This window comes from Peromyscus californicus, unplaced genomic scaffold, assembly GCF_007827085.1.
Source record: "Peromyscus californicus insignis strain IS unplaced genomic scaffold, ASM782708v3 Scaffold_3__1_contigs__length_106647218, whole genome shotgun sequence".
In the NCBI taxonomy this organism is placed as follows: Eukaryota; Metazoa; Chordata; class Mammalia; order Rodentia; family Cricetidae; genus Peromyscus; species Peromyscus californicus.
Genome location: NW_026294551.1, coordinates 59,837,468 through 59,861,819, shown reverse-complemented (window position 1 = coordinate 59,861,819; position 24,352 = coordinate 59,837,468). Strand labels below are relative to the sequence as shown.

General features: G+C 45.4%; 1 protein-coding gene across 1 annotated transcript in view; it reads left to right on the top strand.

Annotated features, from left to right (window-relative positions):
* The window catches only part of Tekt3 (tektin 3), a 44,265-nt gene extending 29,012 nt beyond the window's left edge, over nt 1-15,253 (top strand). The window contains exons 6-8 of the mRNA XM_052757354.1: nt 1,172-1,394; nt 4,730-4,884; nt 14,800-15,253. Of these exons, the coding sequence (XP_052613314.1) occupies nt 1,172-1,394; nt 4,730-4,884; nt 14,800-15,016 (595 nt within the window). The 3' untranslated portion in view covers nt 15,017-15,253. The remainder of the gene's footprint in view (nt 1-1,171; nt 1,395-4,729; nt 4,885-14,799) is intronic.
* The last annotated feature ends 9,099 nt before the right edge of the window (nt 15,254-24,352 follow it).

Below are 24,352 nucleotides of genomic sequence, written 5' to 3'. Positions count from 1 at the left end.
CCTGTGTTCTATGTAGTCCCTACATGATGCCTTATTTGACTCAAGGTGAGCAAGGAGGTTTTTTTGTTTTTGTTTTTGTTTTTGTTTTTGTTTTTGTTTTTGTTTTGTTTTGTTTTGTTTTGTTTTTTGCCACCTGGGACTTAGCCCTTTGAAAGGCCCCAATTTTTAGCAACCCCTTACAAAATATATGGAGTATCCATGACATTATTTTGGGTCTAGTCAACATTGGGTCCTATTCAACACTATATTATAAGAACAAGCAAACAGATACCGCCTATTAAATCTACCATCCAGAGACACCCAACGTTGACAACTTAGTCCTTCCAAGTGTCCCTAGATTGACAGATGATAGTTTATAACCTTAGAGAATGGTGTTGCCCACACACCATTTCTATGGCCTATCCAACTTTTCACCTCATGCTGTATCTATAATGTTGTTTGTGAGCTTAGTCTTCCTAGGTTAATATAGATTTATAAAGTAAATATTGGTGAATTTGCATGCTATGTAGATTTTCTGTGCATATTAATCTAACCTGCACTTTCATTCATTTAGGCCATTTTTAAGCTTTCTAAGCTTTATATAAATATTACTGAAATCAATGTCCTCCCATATCCATTTTTGGGAATATTATTTTCTTGGGACAGAGGAATTTCTGAGTTGCAAACATTTAAGCAGTGAACTCTTAGTCTGTGCTGCATTCCTATCATCCAGCAAGACTAAACCAGTTCGACATTCTCAAGACAGCACACATTCCTAAACAGATCCCCAGCTGCAAGTTCGCCTTTCTCTCTTTACTCTTCTGAAATGGTTTCTCAGTGCCTTGCTTTTTTTCCCTTGGCACATCTTTGGCTGCTCCCAAGCTTGACATTTTTGCTTCTGTTTGTTGGGTTGGTCGTGACATATTTGTAAAGACTGTACATGCTCTTGCCCTTCAGTAATCCCCAGTCTGGCAGAAGAATTGCTTTATGCCTGTTAATACACTACTGGTTAATAGTAAAATAGGAGCAATTGAGGAAAAAATTCAAATTCGCTTCCTCCTGTTGTTTCCATTTCATGCAAGGTGTCCAGGATGGGTGGCACCGGGGCCTTTCTCGTGCAGGACGAGCACTCCCTGCAGACCCATCGGGGCTGGCATATCATTGCCGCCATCATCTCTCTTCCCATTTCCAGGGTGTCGGTGCCCGAGTCATGGGCCAAGTTTACAGATGACAATATTCTCCGTTCCCAAAGTGAGAGGGCAGCCTCCACCAAGCTGAGAGACGACATCGAGAACCTTCTGATTGTGACGGCCAACGAGATGTGGAATCAGTTCAACAAGGTGAACGTGGCTTTCACCAATCGCATTGCAGAGACCGCAGACGCTAAGAATAAGATCCACATTCACTTATCGAAGGTGAGGAGCTAGCTTGGTCTGGGCACTCTACCCAGGGCTGGGGGCAGAGTTCAGAGGTAGAGAGTTCGCTTGGCACAGGCAAGGCCCCTGACTCCACCCGCCCCAGGATTGGAACATGAAAAACTAAACCCATCACTTGTCCCCCATCATTGCCTTGGACGAGGCAGGGCACTCTGAGACTACAAATCTCTCACCACCTCCAGAAAAGCACCATAAGTCGCGCGGCTTCCTGGCCATCCAGACAGGAAAATTAAAAGCGGCACAAAGCACGCCATTTATTTCGGTCTGCAGCCAGGTGTCAAAATGAAATGGGAATTCACTGGTATTTGGAACACAAAGAATGCACTATGCAGGGAATTAGTATTTAATGGAAACAAAAATATTAGGATAAAGCTTAATGAATCACGGTGGATAACTGGGAAGTGAATTTAGTAGGACGTATGGTGGGGAGGGAGTTCGTTCGGGTCAGTCATTTCAGATCCTCTTTCTGGACGACAGGACCAAATACAGGGACCAAAAAGGTAGTACTTAGTATTCCTGAGTTTGTGAAGTGCTCTGTGCTGGGAGTATAGGAGTTTTAGTGAAAATTTAATGAAAGGTTGATACAGAAGTCACACTTCAAGATAAACAAGAACCACTGTCTTTACTCCTAAGTACTGTGGAACGTGTTCCTCATCAATTGTCACTTTTTTCCTTAAAAAATATTTACTTTTATTTTATACGTATTTTATGTATGAGTGTTTGGTCTGCATGTATGTCTGTGCACCGTGTGCATGCAATGCTCATGGAGGCCAGAAGAATGTGTCAGATTCCCCCCTAGGACTGGAGTTATAGGGTTGTGAGCTGGTACGGGGATGCTGGGAATTGAACCTGGGTCCTCTGGAAGAGCAGCCAGTGCTCTTAACTGCTGAGCCGTCTCTCCAGCCTGTCTTCCTGTTTAAGGATCTTACACTGTTGCTCTAAGGTAGTATTTCACAATGGAGGGTGCCATGTTCTTCCAGGCAGCAACAATTTACCTTGTCTTCTCATGATGTCTGGTTTGTGCAGTCAACAGCAGTTGAGCTAGGTGGTGGGCTACACTGTTAAGGGCAGGGGAAGGTATAAAATGTAGTTTTTGTTCCCGAGCAGATAGTAATAACAGTAGGAGATCATGCACTGTGATTGGCCACGACAAATGCATGTTCAGGGATTGGAAGGAGAAAGGAGTGTTCCAATGGGGCAACCCCTTGAACAGAGCCCAAGAGGCAGTGACTGAGGGGTCGAGTTCAAGTCCATGAAGAGGCCCGTGAGACTGGCGTGGATGGTGCGTCCTAGGAGAGAAGCTTGGGAAGAGGGTTGGAGCCACACTGCGGAAGTTGCTGGGATAGAGGTGAGGGGGTGGGAGACGGGGGTCAGGGCAGTGGGGCTTCATCCTGAAGTTCCTTAGAAAGGTGTTGTGGCGGAGTTCCTTGGTTCATTGGTGGATTGGTGGTGGGGTATTTTTGTTTTTAACCACTGTGCTAGTTTGCCAGGGCGATTGCCACATAAGGTGCTCCCTGTCTGAGTGGCCAGAAGTCTGAGTTCCAGATGCCACAGGGTGGCTTACTTCCGGGGCCCTGTCTTGTACTCTCTGTCAACCTCTTCTGTCCATGCATCTGTGTCATGTTCCTCTGTGTGTATCTGTGTCTGTGTGAGTCAGGGTTCTCTAGAGGGACAGAACTGAGAAGATGAATCCCTCTCTCTGTACACACACACACACACACACACACACACACACACTCACTCATGGGGATTTGTTAGAATGGCTTACAGGCTGTGGACCAGCTAGTCCAACAGTGGCTGTCTACCAATGGAAGGTCCAAGAGTCCAGTAGTTGTTCAGTTCACAAGGCTGGATGTCTCACTGGTCCTCAGTATATGCCGGAATTCCAGAGAAGTAGGCTCTACGGCCAGTGAAGGATTAGACTTGCTCATGAGAGTAAGGACAAGCAGGCCTGAAGCCAGAGAACCAGCTTTCTTCTTCCATGTCCTAAAAGTGTGACCCAGATTAAAGGTGGATCTTCCCACCTCAAAAGATCTGGATTAAGAGTGGAACTTCCCACTTAAATAATGTACTTAAGAAAAAACTCCCTCACAGGTAATGCCCAACCATTTGATTTTAGTCAGTTTCAGATGTAGTCAAGGTGACAACCTGGAGCAGACATCCAAGTGTCCAGGATTCCTCCATTTATGAGGCTTGGACCCACTCTCTTGACTTCACTTTAACTTGACCTCTGCAGGAACTCAGTCTCCCAGTAGAGTCCCATTCTGGGGTCCTGAGGGTTGAGACTTCAAGGTATGAGCTTTTAGAGGAAGGACACACAATGCAACCCATAACAGGTACATTCTAATTTCCACTTGGATGTGTTGGGATGTAGATACATGGATGTCATACTGATCCTGCTCATGTCTTAGTGAGACAATACATATATACATAGACATGCAGGTGTACACACACACACACACACACACACACACACACACACACACACACACACACCACCATAGAAAATGGGTAGTCTGTTGGGAAGGCACAGAATTAACCACTTGGAATGAGAGAGATAAACGCTTAGCAGAGGAAGCATTGTGTCTTCTAGTGAGAATCAGACATGGCTATTTTTGACACATTGGTAAAAGCTTGAGAGAGAGGTCAAAGCCTGAATGACAGATTTAGGAGTACTTGGATTACATGGGCTTTAAATAAGTGTGGTTTTGCAAGGTCTCTGTAGGAGATGGAGGATGCAGTAGCTAATTTTCCCAAGATAAAGCTTTGGCAGTGGGATGAGGAGCAGTTAGAAACCCAAGAATTTGCCTAGCAGCTTGCTAAGAGAACAAGTTGAGGCAGGGTTTCAGGGAGAGGGAAGGACCCAGGAGGCTCTGATGTTGACCTTGAGAGGCATTCTCATGAGAGCAGTGAGTGCTAGAGACAGAACTCAGGAACCTCTGGAGTATGGGGTAGGTGGGAGGCAGAGGGAATGGGCACAGGCCATGGGTAAACACACTTGGCGAGGGCCCCGCTGGGATTAGATGGGATGGTGGCAGAAAAGACAGCAGGTTTGGAGAATGTGCTGGTTATTAACTGAGCTGTCTCCAGGCCGCAGGAAAGGGGCCACACCAAAGGAGCAAAGTGGGGAGAATTTGGAACTGGGGAGCAGCAGAGAACCGGGTCACAGAAGGCGGGTTCTCTGAGCACAAGAAGAAGAGAATGTGGAAGCAGTGAGGTTCTCAGTGAGGAGGCCCATGGGACAGAGCTGGGAGTGTCACAGGTTGTTCAGGGACCAGCAACAGGATGTCAGCAGTTGCTTCTCATTGCCACAGACCCTGCAGGAGATCTTCCAGACGGAAATGACCATAGAATCCATCAAAAAAGCCATCAAGGAAAAGTCTGCCTTCCTGAAGGTGGCTCAGACCCGGCTGGATGAGCGAACAAGGAGACCGAACATAGAGCTGTGCAGGGACATAGCTCAGTTACGGTAAGGGTATGGGGTGGGTAGAGAGGGAGAGCCGAGGGCCCCCTTCCTGGATGCAGCTGGGCTCTGGTTAAGGATGTTCTCTCATGACAAGCATTATGGAGACGCCTTCTTTATAAGCGTTACCAATGGGACCTGTTAAATGGGTAAGGAGTTCCATTTGGGAAGATGGAGAGAAGTCTTGAGGTGGGTGGTGGTGATGGTTGCCTGGTGGTGTGATTGTGTCTAATGTCACTGAACTGAGAACACTTCACGGCAGCTAAAGTGTGTTGTGTGTATTACACCATACGTTTGTTGAAAGTTAAAATGACACCGACACGTCACATGACATGAACATTTAGTTTATGCAGAGCATTCAGGGCGGTGGTTGGTTTTTTGAGCACTTCCTTAGGTTGGTAGTCCAGGTCACGAGGCCCGCCTTGTGAACGTGAATCAAATTGATAGCAGAGGGATGGACGGTGGGGAGACGCCATGAGCCTTCTCCTGATTTGACTCCAAGATAGAGTCTCTTTGTCGTGAAGGATTTATTCTAAAGACGAACCTACCAAATTTGGGCACTGCCAAGGACAGCGATGGTGGTTCAAAGTGATAATTTCTCAGGGGGAAAGTAAAGGGAGAATCCTTGCAAGGTCGGCTGTCATCGGTGATGATCACGACAACAGCAATGGTAATGACGATGATGATGATGATGGAAACAGTTGTCACCAGCCCTTGGTCCTGCCCCATGCGTGGCCCTGTCCTATGTACTCACGGTATTCCATACGTTACCTTCATTTTGTAAACGAGGAAGAGGAGGCAGAAACAAGTTGTATAGTGTCTTAGTTAGGGTTACTATTCCTGTGATGGAAACACCGTGACCAAAAGCAACTTCAAGAGGGAAGATTTTTATGTGGCTCACACTTCCACATCCCCGTTCATCATCGAAGGAAGCCAGGACAGGAACTCAAACAGGGCAGGATCCTGGAGACAGGGGCTGATGCAGAGGCCATGAGGGGTGCTGCTTACTGGGGTGCTCCTCTTGGCTTACTCGGGCCGCTTCTTATAGGACCCAGGACCACCAGTCCCGGGGTGTCCCCACCCACAATTGGCTGACCCTCCCCCATCAGTTATTAATTAAGAAAATGCCCTGCAGGTTTGCCTGCCTGCAGCAGGATGTTATGGAGTCGTTTTCTCAGTTGGGATTCCCTCCTCTTGGGTGACTCTAGCTTGGGTCAAGATGACATAGAAACTAGCGGGCACACATGGCTTCACTGAGATCACAGCTGGAGGTGAGAGACAGCTGGGGCTTGCCCGTGTCACTGCAGGGGAGGTATGCTACTAAGCAGGAGCAGGGCAGGATTGACACGCCAGAGGATCAGCTCGATTCAACCAAACTCTGCTTCTGTTCCATCTTTTAGACTGCGTGGGTCTTTTTCATCCCCCTGCCAGATACCTGATCTCACTGGACCTTCTTCAGGTCAGTCTGAGATGAGTTGATGAAGCAGGTGGTGTATCCTCATCTCTTCCTCACACAGAGGATGGAGCCCAGAGCCCTGGAGATCAAGACTGTAACCACTCTCCATGTATAGTGTGGACTTGGACTGTGTTTGAAACATACGCTAGCATACACAGTCTCTGATTTAAGTTTTTTTTTTCTTACTTTGTGGTGGCATAAACTGTCCATTCCCACGTTGCCCTTGGCTTTCAAGGCAGTGCTCAGTAGGTGACATGAGATGTTCAACATGTTACTTTAAAATAGGCTTTGTTTGTACTGGCAGCTGGATGAGTTTGCCCAGCTGTAGGCTACTGTAAATGTCCTGTGCCTGTTTAGGGCTGGTGAGGCTGAGCCGTGATGATCAATGGGTTAGATGTCCTAAACACGTTTTACATTTCCAGCGTACCAGGGGTTCATTAGGACATGACCCATCACAAGGTCAGGCAGCATCCACACACAAATGACCTTCTCAGATTAGCTGTGTGTCAAGTAGTGTAGCATTTTTCTAGGCTTCCAATACACCGCTGTTCACCCAGGCTGCATACTCCTCAGAATGGGCTCTTCCCACACAGTTCACTATTTGGAATAACTTGCCCTCCACTCCAGAGGCAAGACGGGTCCCTGGGTAGCCAGCTGAAGTGTGTCCCTTGCTTCAAAGAACCTGGAGTCAGACAATGGGCACTAGCCAGTTAGGATTAGATGGTGAATTGTGGCTTTTTGGAAATATATCATGTATTGGAGGTGAGGGTGTCTGCTCACACATAGAGGCAGGGGTGCATTTGTGCGTTTGTGGGGGCCAGATGCTGGCAGTATATCTCTTACTGCTTTCTTCTTTTCTTTTTGAGACGAGGTTTCCCACCGAAGCCGGAGCTGACCATTTGGGGCTGGTTGTCTAGACAGTGACCCCCAGGGATCCACCTGTCTCCAGCTCCCAGCACTGGGGTTACAGGAGCTTTTTGCATTGGTTCTGGGGATCAGAACTCAAGTTTTCATGCTTATGCACCAAGCACTTTACTTGCTGAGTGGAGCCTTCTCCCCAGCCCTCTTTATGCAAATATTATTACAAGAAGCTGAGCTGAAGTTTCATGGTCCAAAATGATTTCTGCAGAGTCATCAAAAACAGAGATGGGAAAAATTCTTCAGACTGCTACTAGATAAACATGGGGTTTTATTTTTGTTTGTTTTGGGTGCTGGGATTGGAACCTGGGGCCTTTGGGAATGTTGTATGTTCTGTCATGGAGCCACACCCCAACCATAAAAGCTCCTTTTTCCAAGTGTTCGTGTGTGTGTGTGTGTGTGTGTGTGTGTGTGTGTGTGTGTGTGTGTGTCTGTGTGTGTGTGTATCACTTATGTGTATTGCATGTTTGTAGATATGTATGCATGTAGGTGTGATGTCTGGAATCATCCTCCATCATTCTTCTACCTTGTTCACTGAGGCAAGGTCTCTCAATCAAACCCAGAGCTTGCCGATATGACTGACCGTATTTCTGAGGATCTCCCATTTCTGCCTTCCTGGGTTGAAATTCCAGGCAAGCTTCCATACCTCCTACCTGGCATTTATGTGAGTCCTGGCTGTCTAAACTTTGTTCCTCATGCTTACAGGGCAAACACTTCAACCCCTGAGCCATCTCCCCAGTACATCAAAGCGGTTTGAGCCAGGCACTGGTGGCACATGCCTTTAATCCCAGCACTCAGAAGGCAGAGGCAGAGGTGGATCTCTGTGAGTTCGAGGCCAGTCTGGTCTACAGAGTGAATTCCAGGACAGCCAGAGCTACAGAGAGAAACCCTGTCTTAAAAAAAAATGGGTTGTGAGTGGTGGTGACCTAGTGTGGCTCTGGAGGTGCTCACACCCCCTCTGAGAGGCTGACTCTCACTTCAGAATTCTTCCCTTTCCCAGCTAATGTGCTGTTCCTCTTGCTTCCTGTCAGCCCTCTAGTGTGTCCATTTCCTTGGCTTCAGTTTTGACTTTAGGACACAACCTGCTTTTGTTTCTTGTTAGGAATGTCTTGCCAAAGGTATTTAGGGCTATTATTATTTGGGAAAAACATTTTTTTTTCTCAAAATTGATCACCCTGAAAGTAACCCTTGCGCTGTCTAGATTGAGAAAGATCAAACTCAGGGTAGGGGTTAGGGATGGAAAAAAAATGCTGTTTTCATTTGAAGACTTTATTTTTATTTCAAATATTCTAAGTGGGCACCTTCAAAAGTAGGTCTAAGCCTTTTTGGCATCTTTGGTAGAAATCCAGAGAAGGCTCTGCTTGACTTAAATCTTGATTCTAAGACAAAACAAATAAACTCTATAGCAGACCTATTTGTATTCGAAGCAAAATGATTTTCAAGTCTGTAATGTAAACAAAAACAAAGTGGAATGAATGCCTTCAGCAAAATAGTTTTCCAAAATCAGCTAAGACCATGGAAGGTGGAAGTGACGTGCATCCTTGAGAGTGATTTGGCTTTCTGATGACTGCACTTTGGGGAGGGTTGTCCCCTTCCGTGTTCTCAAAGCTTCAAGAAAGTGGACTCTCTGTGGCTGCCCTCTCCAGTTCTTACATGTCTTGTTCTGACATTGATACATTAAGGTATTCTATTCACAGTTCCTTAGGGGTAAGCTTCCAGGAGACAGACATTTGGCTGAAGGGAGTAAAGGCACATTTGGGTTCAGGATTCCTTTTGAAGTCAAGGAGGACTGGGAGAGGAGACGCAGTTCTGGTGACAATAAACGGCACCTGTCGTCAAGTCCCACCTCCAGCCCTCTCCAGCAGGGCCAAGGAGCTGATGACGTTTTATACCTAGGATCTTATATAAACAAACCAAAACTTTATTTTTTTTTAACCCAATCTGCTCTAAACAACAAAATATATCATTTCAGGTGAATTCTCAGACTTCTTATCATCCCCTGACCCCTGGATCTTGGGTGCCGTCGGTAGGGAGAACAGTGTGGTCTCTGGGTGAAGGGGAGGTGGGATGTTACCATGTTTCCCTGAGCTGCTGTGGGCCTTCTTTCTGCAGTGGTAGAGATGGATCTCAGAGAGTGGCACACACAACTCCAGCGTGCTCTACCACTGAGTCCCACCCTTAGTGCTTAGTTTTTTAGTACACCGTGTATCTCAGACTGGCCTTAAACTCAGGAGCCTTCATTCAGCCTCTGCCTCCATAGAGCTGGAATTACAGGTGTGTACCCACATGCCCGCTGGTGCGAGACCTTTACTGGTGTCTTCCTTGTCTCAGACTGGATGCAGGTCGGTTGAAAGTAGGTTCCTCCATTTTCTTCCTGCCGTGAGTCCTTTTTGTCTTGGGTCTGGGTCTTGCTCTTGGTGCATCCTTTGGATTTAGAACTTCTTGCAGCTCCCTGAGAGCAGTGGTTCTCAACCTTCCTAATGCTGCGACCCTTTAATACAGTTCCTCATTTATGGTTGGCGACCCCCCCCCAACCATAAAATTGTAATTTTGTGATTTCCATAACTGTAATTTTGGTACTGTTATGAATTGTAATGTAAAATATCTGATATGTATGCAGGATTGGTTGGTCATAAAAGGATCACGACCCACAGGTTGAGAATCACTGACCTAGAGTGTAGTTGTTGGTCCTCACTGGACACAGTCTATACTGTGGGAGAAACTGCAGGGTGAGGCTGCAAACAAGACTTTCCGGTGCATGACATTGCTTCCCGATGTCTGTAGGGAAGACATTCCTAAGTGCCCAAGGGTGGGCCTCTTGGCACACATAGCATAACATAGGGCAACAAACTCGTCCCAAGGACTGGAGGTGTCTCTTCCTCTAGTATTGGGAGTTGGCGTTCATTAGAGAGCTCAAGAGGCAGATACAAGTTCCACTGGCTGAAGAGATAGCAAAGGAATGCCCTGAGGTCAGAAACTGTAGGAGTGCCCTGGAGGGCAGGTCTGCAGAGGGGTGAGGAAAGGAGACAGGAGTAGGGGGGTGGGGTGGGGAGGGGTCGGAGGAGTAGGAGGGGTTGTGTGGAAGACAAGATGGCTAGTTTTTATGACTGAGGGCTGGCTGTGAGGTCATGAGGAAGGGGTAAAGTCAGTCAGAAGATCTGAGTCTAGCACCCCAGAGGTTAGCTTTACCCGAGACGGGGACACACAGATGACCCAGGGTGTTGCCACTGTGACTCTTTCACACCCTACCTCTGCCAGACTCAGAGCCTGTGGCCAGCCCAGTGTGTGCATCTCAGAGGGGGAACTCAGAAGCTGGCTGCGGTGGGATTGACCTTGGGAAGCTGTGAGTCCCATTTGACATGGAGATGTTTGTATCAGTATGGTATCTGTCATCCAGGCCCCTCAGGTTAACCCTCTAAAAAGTCAGAGTAGAAAAAAAAAAAAAACCTCTCCTAATGGCAGCCCCTTGATATTTTGGGATGTTAGGTCTAGGATCCACTCAGAGATGTTAAAATTCATGGGTGCTAAAGTCTTGTATATTAAATGGTATAGTATTTGCCATGAGCACTTCCTTCTACATGCATGAAATCATCTGTAGATTAGCAAAATCCAATGTAAATACTACTAAAATAAGCAGCTGCTGTCCTGTGATGTTTAGAGACTAATGTCAAGAAAGTAGGTATGTATGTTCAGTAAAAGTAGTTGTGTATGTTCAGTAAGATGCAAATTTTAAAAAAAGCAATACAATACTTTCTGTCTGAGGTTAGTTGAGTCTATCAATAAAGAACCCACCAATAGCCGGGCAGTGGTGGCACACACCTTTAATCCCAGCACTTGTGAGGCAGAGGTGGGTGGATCTCTGAGTTTGAGGCCAGCCTGGTCTACAAAGTGAGTTCTAGGACAACCAGGGCTGCACAGAGAAACCCTGTCTCAAAAAAAGCCAAAAACCAAAAACAAACAAAAAAAAGAACCCAAGCCAAAAACCAAAAACAAACAAAAAAAGAACCCACTCATTGTGAGCATCGACTGTTTCTCTATTTTAGGGAGGGAAAAGTTGTATGTTTTGTTTGTTTGTTTTTTGATTGTTGGCCTGAAGTACAGTGTTCACCATACTCATGGTAGAAATCTGGAGTAGTACAGAAAGTAAATTGTAAACAGTAAACACGCAGATTCCGTCGCCATCCTATCCAGGAGAAACTCACAGGAGGGCATCCTGCTGTGTCTGCCCCTATCACCGAACACTACAGGAGAGATCTAGATGGAGACTTCCTCAAGCAGCAGCATACTGTGGGGCTCTTTCTCCAGAAAATACTCTTTAAAAGTTGAGAACTTTGCCCATGAGCACCTTATCTGCATAACTGCTACCTCGAACTCCTCCTGGGTGCCCCCAGATTGTGGCATCTTCTTAATTACTATGTTTCACATGGACACACGTGTATACATATGCACACACACACACACACACACACACACACACACACACACACACACACACACGTACACGCACACACAACCTCCTGAGTCCATTTCACTTTGCTCATGTGTGTGTGTGTGTTCAGGGCTGAACAGCTGGCGTTGGATATCCTATATGGGAGCTTTTCCCTGGAGGAAACTAATTCTCTCTCAGAGCTATCAATCACACTGTTTCAGCAGCCACGGATCACCTGTAGCTCCTCTTGGGGGGGCGGTGAAACCCCGTAGAATTTTCCCAGTCTATATTGTCAGGTCACCTGGTGCTGGCATCATGCTGGTCTTGTTCAAGAAGCCATATTGTTGAGATCTCATGGGTGCATTTTCCCTACCACACCTGGGGGACCCTGTCTGGCCACAGGCTCGAATCCTGGGCTCCTGGCTCTTGCGATCTTTCTATGTCTTCTGTGTTTTCACCTGTACCAGAGATGTAGAGGTGTCATTACAGATGTATTAGCTGGTCCCTTATTCTCTGCATTTTGACCAGTTGTGGATCTCTGTAAAGATCTCCCTCTGGGTGGATGGTGGAGACAGCTACACAATGTAAATGCACTAAATGCCCCTGAGCTACACATATGAATACACTTAAGATGGTCAACTTTACAGTATGTGTATTGTGCCAGGCCTTAAAAAAAATACTTGGCACTAAAAATTACTTGTTTATTTGACATTGAAGTCCAACTGGGCAGGCATCCTGTGTATTGTCTTGTGAGGATTACAAATAAAAGAGACAGTGAGATGGGTCATCTTAAAGGAGCCCTATGTCCTGAGGCCACTGTCCTGGGTCTCGGCTTCTGCCCTTTTATTTCGAGGAATAAAGAGGGTGGGGACAGGAAATGGGACCCTGTTCCTTAGTAGAGCCACCCAGGCTCTGTATTTCCTTCCTAGATTCCAGGATTGCCTGCCATTGCTTATAAACACGTGTGGCCTGTGTCACTGGGGACAGGACAGCTCATCAATCCTCTGGGCTCAACTTCCTCATCTGTAAAACCAAGGGACCTGGGCTTGACGACCCTGGATGCTCCTTTTCCAGTTGCAAGGTCCGGTGAAGCTATTCAGTGGCCCTGTGTCCTGGTGCTAATCTGGTTTGGATATGTTTCTGTCATGGTGAAATCCTTTTCCCCTCTAGGGATGCCTAGCTCCTTATTTGGTCATAGGCACTATTCTATTCAGAACAGTTTCTGATCTATATTTTAACTAAATCCACATCCCTTTCATCTGCTAGTAAGCGAAACTTTGAAAAAAAAAAAAAAACACAGTTTCACCTTTGCGCCACCCATCATGATTTGATGTACATCCATCAGGATCCCCAGTGGGTGGTTCGTAGATTTTCCTTGGCTATCAAAAAATCCACACACATGAAATCCCTTCTAGAAAATGAAGCAACATTTGCACATAACCTATGCCTATCCCCCTGTGTACTTACCGTTCATGGATAAATTACTTCTAAGGCCTATGCAGTGTAAATGGTTGTGACAGTACAGTGTTGAGGGAACAAGAAGATATTTTTTCCTGAATGTTTTCAATCTGTGACTTAGTGGACGCACATGCAAACTTGTAGATACTTTGTGATTTAGTGGACGCACATGCAAACTTGTAGATACTTTGTGATTTAGTGGACGCACACACAAACCTACAGATACAGTAGGATGACTGCACTCTGCGTTATGTTTGCAACTGGCTGGAACCAGAGGAGAGCTATTAAAAGTGGCTGGTAGGTGGCTCCCAACGTCTCCATTTGCTCATGTGAGAGTGGGGACCCTTCTGGCGTCTGGGTGATAGTGTCCTTAGGAAGAGCAAGCCGGTTGACGCGGTGTGGCACTCAGAACAGCACTTACATGGAGAGCAGTCACTAACAAGTTGCAGTAATGATGACTGCCAACTTTACCCCTGAGTGACACAGAGGCACATCCTTGAGACACTATTGGTCAGACCGGTGGGTGATTGTTCTTGGGAAGAAAAAAACTTTCTAAGTATAAACATGGTAGAAGAAATCCCAAAGTGAGTAAGAGAGAAACTGGCTCGCTAAACACTGAACTCTTAGGTACAGCAAAACATAACAAACATACCATAAACAAAATGAGAAGGCAGTTACTTAGGGACAATGTTTTCCACAAGCAAACAACAAAAAAACCCCACACAGCTGCTATTTACAGAAGCATGCCTAACAGTTATGTTTATTTATGCAAACGATGGTGATCTGTCTAGTCCTCCAGCAGGCTGATGAGCCAAAAGACAGGCAGCTTGGAGCCCAAATGCAAAATGACGCGTGGGCATTTAGGAAAGGCCCATGAACAAACAATACAGGACCGCGAAGACCAAGACGTACTGACTGCATCCTTGAGAAGGAGCTGCTCCCCTTTGTGATCATGCTGTGTTTTTCCTTCCTGTCCTCATGACTACTTTTCATCACTACCCAGAAAGAGCATTTGGGACAGTTTCAGGGTCACAGTTTACAGTTACACAGTCACATATCATCCTCTTCATGTTGCATTAAGGTTTGGAAAATTGCAATATGCTGACTTTAGAGCCCCCGGGGGGTTTTAACCTAGGGCCTTGTTGCGACGACATTGTGATTTGGGGAGTGCCCCCTGCTGAGATATAGTAACGGGTTGGGCAGAATTCTAAGTAGTAGAGGCTCTCTCTCTCCTCAACTCTAAAACTATTTTTCAAGACTAAAGTCAAAGGTAAAAAGTCTCAACTAAGTTTTGAGGTTTCCCCCTCCCATTTTACTTTTTATGAAATATCAGTGTATGCATATGAATATATATGAATATATATATATATATATATGAGTATAAAGGGGAGTGTGCATGTGTGTGTGTGTGTGTGTGTGTGTGTGTGTGTGTGTGTATGTTTTAATTCAGGAATATGTTTAGCTTGTTATTTGAGTTATGGGCTACAGGGTGTAGGCAGTGGGAGTGATCCTGGCATGATACCGGAATCATGCATAGATGCCAATTCCCTTGCTATCTAAAGTACTTCTGACAGGGTCACCGCACCAGATACCTTTAATGCAGCTGAGGGCAGGCTGCAGGAGGATGCCCACCTTGCTGACCATGCTTTCCCTCCTGCAGCCTTGTTAACGAGGTCAATGAGGTGGACGACACCATCCAGACTCTGCAGCAGCGCCTGAGGGATTCGGAGGACACCCTGCAGTCCTTGGTCCATACCAAAGCCACCCTGGAGCATGACTTGGCTGTGAAAGCCAACACCCTGTACATCGACCAGGAAAAGTGCATGAGCATGCGCAAAAGCTACCCCAACACCCTCCGGCTGGTTGGCTTCTGTTAGGGACCCCAGGAAGAGTGGTTTTCAAACTCCCAAAAAATGGTAGAAGCGAAGCACTACCTCAGCATCTAAATGCGTGTTAATGTAGTCACTATTAAAGGATTGTGTTGACAGAAACATACCACACCCTTGTCTTGGACGGCCTTCCATTTGTGTCTAACCCTTGATTTTCTGTGTACTGGGTTTCTGGGTCACGGAAAGGAAATAAGGAAATGTAGTCAATCTACTAGAGAAGGTAAATAGGAGGGTTTGAATGGTTCTCACCGTTCTCTATGTAACATGAATGAGCTGAAAATGAAGACCGTTTTATCTTTGAAGTGACCAGATCTTGAGTCATAATGTTCCCTAAAGATCTATGTCCTTGTCTTTGTCCTCAAGATGATGCAGTTGGGATGTGCTAGGACATTTAGGATGTGGAGCTGTGGAGTGCAATAGAGAGCCTTAGGCCGTGGGGGGGTGGTGGGGGGTGGTGGTGGTGGTGGTGGTGGTGGTGCGACTTTGAAAATGATTGTGGGATGCCACTCTCATCCTGTATCTCTTCCTTCTTGGCCGTGAATTCTTGGCCATTCCTCAGCATTGCCACACACTCTGAAATGGGAAGCTACAGCACAGAGAGGCTTTTTCTCATTTCTCACTTTCTCCTCTTTGGCTTGGGTTCTCCCCCTGTAGTCCAGCAGGCTTGCCCTGCTTTAACCATTGTTCATTGACTCCAGAATTCATGTCCTCCCCCTCCTCCCCCTCCTCCCTCCCAGTCTTTCTGGCTTAGTTCATGCCCTCTCTCCTTAGAATACTGGTTAGCCAATTTCACAAAACATTTTCAAGTGCCAGAAGGGTTGATGTGCGCACGATAAGCTTGTACATCGGCTATTTTCGTGGCCTCAAAATATCATTTTAGAATCAAATTATAGGTTTGGTTTTGTTCCCTTTGCTTCTGATGGAACCAGATATCTATCTCAATGCCACTAAATCATCTTGCAGAGTTAAACAAAATGCCATAATTTTATGAGCTTTACAGCCTTCCTATTTACAAGCTTAAACTTGTATGTCTCTTAGTTGTTACATGTTTATGGGAAATCTTTCTTTTTCCATGAATTGTATTTTTTTTTTAATTTGAAGAATACAGACTTACACAGTTCTCTTACTTAGGTCTATATTCCTGGCATTACGAGACTATGATGAGAAGAAGAAATGTAGTCCAGACAGAAAAGGCCTAGTTTTCTTATTTTGGTAAACTGTGGGCAAGTCTAAATTCTTTAAATAAACATTTGGTTTTTAGTCTGAAGCATGGTAGCTGCTTCATGATCATAGTTACTGCAGTGTTGAAGTCTACAGGCAGCTCAGACGCAGTGTACTTTCGTGTTTAACAATCTCAGGGCTGGAGTGTAAACATCACAGGGCCTGGCTTTATCTGTTTAAACTGTCTTTAATACAATGTGACTTTGGGAGGGTTGCTGGGCTGCCAAAGGCACCCACTTGCCCAGGCATCATTCAAATTTAGAAATGTGTGTAATTGCCCCTAAATAGCCAAGCTGCCTATAATTTTAGTAATTTCCACTTATGTCTCTGGAGAATGTTGTTATAGACACCTCTTACCTGGCATTTCTGCCTCCCCAGTTCATGCTATAAATAGGTGAACAGTGGAGGCTGATTTTAAGTTAGACTGTGTGTGTGTGTGTGTGTGTGTGTGTGTGTGTGTGTGTGTGTGTAGAGCAGGGATGGAATCCTTCCCTGTGTGTACAGGCTAATCTAGATAGTGGAACTGCTGTTTATCTTGTGATCCAAATCTTCTCGCCTCCCCTCTCCTAACTTTAGCCCTTAATGGTTCCTAGCAGGGGTGCATATCACACCGCCTCTCACTACCAAGACTAGCCATTCTTGCCTGGTGCTGATGGTGAATTCAGAAAACTAACCTGACATTATTCATGGGGAAGAGAGATAATGCTTAAGCTCATCAGCAGAGACTGCAAATTGGCTTCACTTTGGAGATCAGCCCTGGCCCATCAGCAATGATAATGTGGGGTGTTGGATGGGGAAAGGTCTTGAGGCCATGTAAGAACTCAGGCCCTTATGAATCTAGAGGGCCAAATGAGAGTACCATCTGCAGGGGGTCCCAGAGGGTGGGGTGTCCACACAGTTACCACCTCCTCCAAATGGCTCAGAATTCTTCCTCAGTTCCGGTCCTTGTTTATCAACAGCAGAGGATTCTGTTGAGTGATGGATGATCCAGTCCCCTGGACCTTGCTGTTTGATTTTGCTAGGAGCTAACAGGAGACTTTCTACCGCCCACATTTTCCTTTTAGAAAAAAAAGTCCTTCAACTACATCATCATAAATCAAGAATCAGTTCATCTGGCATCGTGGTTTAGTGGGAAGGAGCCTGGTGGAGACCAACAGCACTTCACCACTAGTCTTCCCGACCCCTGTGAGTGTGAATGGACTAAGAACCCCAAGGAAACCCATTTTCAACCACTCCCCCCTCCCTATAACGTGAAGGCCAGTCTTGCAGTGACATATCTTTGTACTAGGTTTAAAAGTTCTAATGACATCTTAGCCTTGTGGTCACTTGGACATAGGGCATCTTTTTGACTTTCACAAAAAGGAGGCCCTGCTTACCTGAGAACCTGCTCTCTAGAGAAACCTACATCTTTATAATGTTAAAAGTCTCTGGTTTTGAAGAATATCCAGGTAGTCGTCACTAGTAGTTGCCCTCATTCCTTGACCCCAACACATGCCATGTGTGATGCCAAGACAGAGTCTCAAACTTAAGAGAAAGAGGAGGGGAGAGATGTATATCCCAAGACCCAAGCGCATCTCATACATGATGAGAAATATTTCATACATGACACTGTGAGAGATTAATGTGGTGGTATTGTGTTCCCCAAAATATTGTGCACCCTAATAAACTTATCTGGAGTCAAAGAACAGAATGGCCACTAGATACAGAGGCTAGAAAATGGTGGCACTCACACCTTTAATACTAGCATTCCAGAGGCAGAAATCCCTCTGGATCTCTGTGAGTTCAAGGCCACATTTGAAACAGCCAGGCATGGTGACACATGCCTTTAATCCCAAAAAGTGAGCCTTTAATCCCAGGGAGTGATGGCAGATAGCAGAAAGGTATATAAGGCGTGAGAACCAGAAACTAGAAGCTTTTAGCTGGTTAAGCTTCAGGCTTTCAAGCAGCAGTTCAGCTGAGAGCCATTGGGATGAGGACACAGAAGCTTCCAGTCTGAGGAAACAGGATCAGCTGAGGAACTGTTGAGGTGAGGAAGCTGTGGCTTGTTCTGCTTCTCTGATCTTCCAGCATTCACCCCAATAACTGGCCTCAGGTTTGATTTTATTAATAAGACCATTTAAGATTCATGCTACAGATTAAAGCATCTCATACATGATACTGTGAGAGATTAAAGCATCAGTGTTACATAACACTGCTGGGCTGGGCAGGTTAGCTTCCCTGTTCCCTAAGGTGTGGGTTGAAGATGTTGGTCAAGCTCTTGAGGGAAAGTCATACCCATGTCCTTGTGAAGTCCTCTACCTCGACGATGAATTGACTATGATCACTGACCCATGATGCAATAGCAGTAAGACTTTGCCTTGAGAAAGCCTGGAAATGTCTGATTTTGTACCTTTGGAAACTTATTAACACTTGAGAAATCTGAGAGCATTGTGATGTGACAATCTTCTTTTCTGCAGTCACATAGAAAAGCTCACATGGAGGACACTCCCCTCTGTGGCCAGCAGCCCCAGGTGAGTTCTCAGCTTAATGAATGGAATATAACTCATCATATGAAATACTTTAAGCCTCTGAGACTCTTTAATATAGTACATCAACTTTTCAGAAAGTTTAAGAAGTGATTGGGGTGATCAAGCTATGCCATCCTCCTGGAACTGTCAAAGGTGATATCTACCACAAGCGTGGATTTATCCAACCAACCATGGTGATGGGTTTGGACTTTTTTTTTGGAAAGAGAACACAGAAACTTCTAATGAGTTGATGCAGATATTACTGGTCTTATTGTTCAGAAAGGAAGCCATTGAGGGAGACATACTAGTCAAGCAGGAGATAGCACACTGCATTTCCTTTCATGCCCCACCAGTAATAAAGAAATTACTGGCCATGACACATGCCTTTAATCCCAGCAGAGGCAGGAAGATCTCTGTGAGTTTGAGGCCAGCCTGGTCTACAGAGCAAGATCCAGGACAGGTATCGAAACTACACAGAGAAAACCATCTCCCCCCTCCCCCCGCAAAAAAATAAATAAATAAATAAATTACTGGTAGAAGCAATGCTGTTCCTGGTCCTCAGAAGAGAAAACAGAAAAAGTCATGCACTGGGCATGTGCCACTGAGCTACACCAAAGACGGTGATTTGATAGTTTGCTGGTCTACTTAGGTAGGATGTTTCTCTTTTCTTTCTTTCTTTCTTTGTTTTTTGAGACAGGGTTTCTCTGTGTAGTTTTGATGCCTGTCATGGAGCTCACTCTGTAGATCAGGCTGGCCTTGAACTCATGGAGATCTGCCAGGCTCAGCCTCCCGAGTGCTGGGATTAAAGGCTTGCACCACCACCGCCTGGCTAGGTGGGATGTTTTAACAAAAGATCAATGACTGGTTTTTCATAGGAAAGAAGTGGATACCAATCAGGCAAGATAGAGACGTCAGTATTTGTAGAAATTGGCTCCAGGGCTTTCTGTAGATATGAGTTTATGGATGCTCAGGTCAATTTTCTGAAACGACATCACATTCACACATAAACCATGTACATCCTTCCATATACTATCATCTCTAGATAGGTCCAATGCCCAGTACAGTGTAAAGGTTTGTGAACAGCTGCTGTGCTGCATTGTTTAGGGAATAAGGACAAGAAAGTATGATTAGTACCTGCAGTTTTTAAAGTATTTTTCAATCCACGATTGGTTCATTCCACAGATGAAGAACTCACAAGCACAGGATGTGGGTCATATCTGAAAATATCAACTTTTAGCTAAGAAGGCCTATTTTCATAATGCAAAAATAAGGTAACCACATATCCATACTCACTAGGAAAAGAATTGAGGATGTATTAAACTTTGTCAAGTGGGACCAATTGTGGTAGCCATTAGTGCTCCAGATCAAGTTATTCCCAACACTCCATCTTTCTGTTCCTTGTGGGTAAGTAGATCCATGTGACTGGACAGAAAGAATGTGAGTCGATTTTAGGATCATGTACTCAATTGCCAGCATTAGATCCTCCAAAATTCTATTCCTTTTGAAATGGGAACATGACCATGGCAACTCTTACAAAGGAAAAACCTTTAATTGAGGCTGGCTTACAGTTCATAGCTTTCGTCCATTATCATTATGGTGGGAGATATGTGCTGTGCAGGCAGACATGGTGCCGGAGAAGAGGCTGAGAGTTCTGCACCTTGGTCTGCAACCAGCAGAAGGAGACCATGCCACACTGCGCACGGTTTGAGCATAGAAGACCTCAAAGCCCACCCCACAGTGACACACTTCCTCCAATAAGACCACACCTACTCCAACAAGGCCACCCCACATCCTGTGGGCCAAGCAATTCAAATAGATGAGTCTATGGGGTCATACCTATTCAAACCACCACAAGCAGCCAGTGCCCTTAACTGCTGAGCCATCTCCCCATCTTTACCACTGTGGTCTTGGTAGGAAAACCAGAAGACATCTTTATTGTCCTCACAGAACCTGGAGTATGGCTACCAATGTCCAATCCAGTCAAAGATCTTATAAAAAATAACACAATGGAAATATCTAGAATAGGACACTGGGAAATTGGGGGAGGGATGGATATTCATATAAAAGTATCATGATTGGGATAAACTGTACTGCCCTATATGCTTCCTCCTGTCCTCTGAGTTAAATACTACTCCCTCCAGTTTACCTTCTCAGCATAGAGATCTGAAAGCCACCATTCAATCTTAAGCCTCAAGATATCTTTTGGAATTGTTTCCTATCTTTTAACATTAAAGGCTCCTGCATCAAAAAGGTCTACTTTTTTTCATGGTAAATTTCCTCTCTTCCTTCTTACCATCCCTGAGCCGAGCTGACTGCAGTGAGATGCTTCAATTATTTGTCTGCATCCCACTAATCTGATTTCACAGGCACACTGGAACATATCCCAGAGGAGCTTGGCTGTCTCCTCCACTTACTTCAGTCATATCTCTATTGTCTGTGAGGCTTCTGTTCTGTGCATTTCCCATAAACGCTGCTCAATGATGTCACTGGCAGCTGCACAGCCCTTCTTGTGGTGTTTTGTTCTCTTGGCGCTCTCCATCAGGTTTTCTGCACTGATGGTGATGTTCTGTGTCTTCTCTGTCTAGAACGGTAGCCACCAGCCATGAGTAGCTATTGAACATACTAGAGTTCCATGTGGAAGTTTAAGGTACCAAAGCTCAGCCAAGTTGAGCAGTTGTTCAAAGTCCTGGAGCCCAAATAGGAGAGCCTCCTACATGACCCTACATCCACTGCTTCCTAGTGATCTTTTCTCTGTACAATGAATAGGACTCACACAATGTTTTATTTGCGGATGTTTTATAGAACATCAAGTAAATATAGTACACATTTAGATGGTCACAAGAAATCAAATAATTCCCTTAGGTCACCAGTGAATGCTTATTAGAAAAGAAATACTTTGATGATATCTGTGAGCCAAGAAGAAAAGAGAACCCTTGTGTTGCCCTTCAAGAGAGCAGACATTCAAGAGAAGAGTTCACGTTCTAGGTGGCATAATCTGCTTTCTGTTGCTGTGACAAAATACCGTGACCAAAAGCCACTTGGGGAGCAAAGGGTTTATCTTATCTTACAGCTTATAGTCCATCACTGAGGGAAGTTGAGGCAGGAACCTGGGATCAGTAACTGAAGCAGAGACCATGGGAGAACACAGCTTACTGGCTTGATCCTCCTTAGCTCAGCTTGCTTTATTTATACACCCCAAAACCATCTGCCCAAGGCTGACACCACCCACAATGGGATGGGCCTTTCCATATCAATCATCAACCAAGAAAATGCCCCACAAGCTTGCATCTGACAGTGTGTGTTTTCTCAGCTGAGGTCCCCTCTTCCCAGGTAACTCTAGCTTGTGTCAAGTTGACAAAACCCTAACCAACACACAGGTGCCACCACTGTTGCTGTACAATGTGCAGTGTAGGTCCTGCTCTGCCTCTGTGCTTGACAAGCACGCCTCCGATCACTGCGGGGTCATAGTGCTTGACACATGGGAAATCCCACTCATGACACCTCTAGGTCTTAGGATTTAGTGGGAGAGACGAGTCTGAATAATGAGTCTGAATCCATCCAGCTACTAAGAAGTCATGACCTCCTGGATTAAAATCCAGTCCCTTTTAACTTGAGTATTATCTAGAGCCACAGAGGGTAGGATGTATGCTGTGTACTGACTCCAGTGCTCTTAGCTGTTCGAGTAAGATGTTTGGACTTATCTAACGGGCAGCAGAAAGCTGGAGAAGTGTTTGATAAACAGTAAGTAGGAAGGAAGAATCTTCTAGTGGAGTTAATGGTGGAAAAAAGGAAGGGTCTCACACAAGGCAGTGAGTCAAGGGTTCTGCAGACAATGGTAGCCTTGCAAAGCACAGTCCCCAGGAAGGTAGGTGATTGATTTCAGACTGGGAGGATGTTGATCTGTAGCAGGCACAGCTGTGAAAATGTTCTGAAGATTATTGATGACGAGGGCTGTGAGATAAGGGACCTCTCCTTCATGCACTGAAGAGTTGGAGAGAGGAAGGCTGGGTCCCACACGCAGGTTTCCCCAGTCACATTCCAAGGGAGAAGAGTATGGTAGGCACATGCTCATGAAGAGCGAAGAGCAAAAACAGAATCTGCCACCAGATAAAACATCAAAGGTCCAAGATAATAGTGGAAGTAGGGACCAGGGGGATCCAGGCAGTGCTGGGGCAGGTACACATTCTGCAGGGATCTCAGGAAGCTGAAAATCAGAAACAGACAGAAAGCCCTGAAGAGGGTCCCTGATAATGCCTGTATTTTTTCTTTGGGTAGCACAGAGCATCCAGATAACAGAAATCCAGGGAGGGAGGAGACTGTTGCATGGGTTATGTATGGATTAATGGGCTGTGAAAGAAAAGAAACAGCCAGAAACCACAGAGAGGTCAATGGAAGTTTCTTCAACAAGGAGAAGTCCTGTCCTTATTAACACGGACTTAGAAATTAAGTATATTGCAGGAGTCATTGTGCTGGTTAAAATGAAACACCTGGTAATAATGTTAAAGTTATTAAGATAAGAAATCTTCCGCTCTCTTTCCAAGAGATCTTCTGGCCATGCTTATGTGCTTATTCCAGAGGCAATATGTTTTAACTATGGCAATTAAAACTGGGATGGGTGGGTTGATCAGTGAAACGGGACACCACCACCACCACCACCACCACCACCACCACCACCACCACCACCACCACCCGCAAGCACACAGTCTCACATATGTGTGCAGAGCCAATAAATGCTCTCCCAACAGCAAGGGAAAGATGGGTTAGTCCAGGATGGGTTATTAGGAAAACATAGAAACCTGATTGCATTTAATGTTTGTAGCTAGAGTTTTCCTGCCTGACCCACAGTCAGGACAAATCTCTGTCACCCACCAGTCCCCACAGCCGCTCAGACCCGACCAAGTAAACACAGAGACTTATATTGGTTACAAACTGTATGGCCGTGGCAGGCTTCTTGCTAACTGTTCTTACAGCTTAAATTAATCCATTTCCATTAATCTATACCTTGCCACATGGCTCATGGCTTACCGGCATCTTTACATGCTGTTTGTCATCATGGCGGCTGGCAGTGTCTCTCTGACTCAGCCTTTCACTTCCCAGCTCTATTCTCCTCCTTGTCCCGCCTATACTTCCTGCCTGGCCACTGACCAATCAGTGATTTATTTATTGACCAATCAGCAACACATTTGCCATACAGAACATCCCACAGCACTTCCCCTTTTCTTTTCTTAAAAAGGAAGGTTTTAACCTTTACACATCTCCAAAGTCAGCTTGGTATATTTGGGAATTTGGGCGTAGCTTCTCTTACTACTTCCTGCTGGAGGGGGGCGCTGTATCTTCTGGGGAAACAAAGAAAATTTTAGGCTCATGGAGTAGTCTGTGAGGGTGTATCATCTGAGCTAGTTGCCTTGAAACGGTTCTGGATGTTGGATCATCTGGGCCATGGTGTCATCGGAGACCTTTCAGGTGGTCTTGGCTGGTCAAACCTGAAGTGTCTTAATCTGGAACAAATCCATAGCCTCTGGCTTTCTGTGGAAACAAAAGCAGAGTCTCCTTTCCAAAGTAACATATCCTTATATCCAAATTTTGAAGTCAAGGT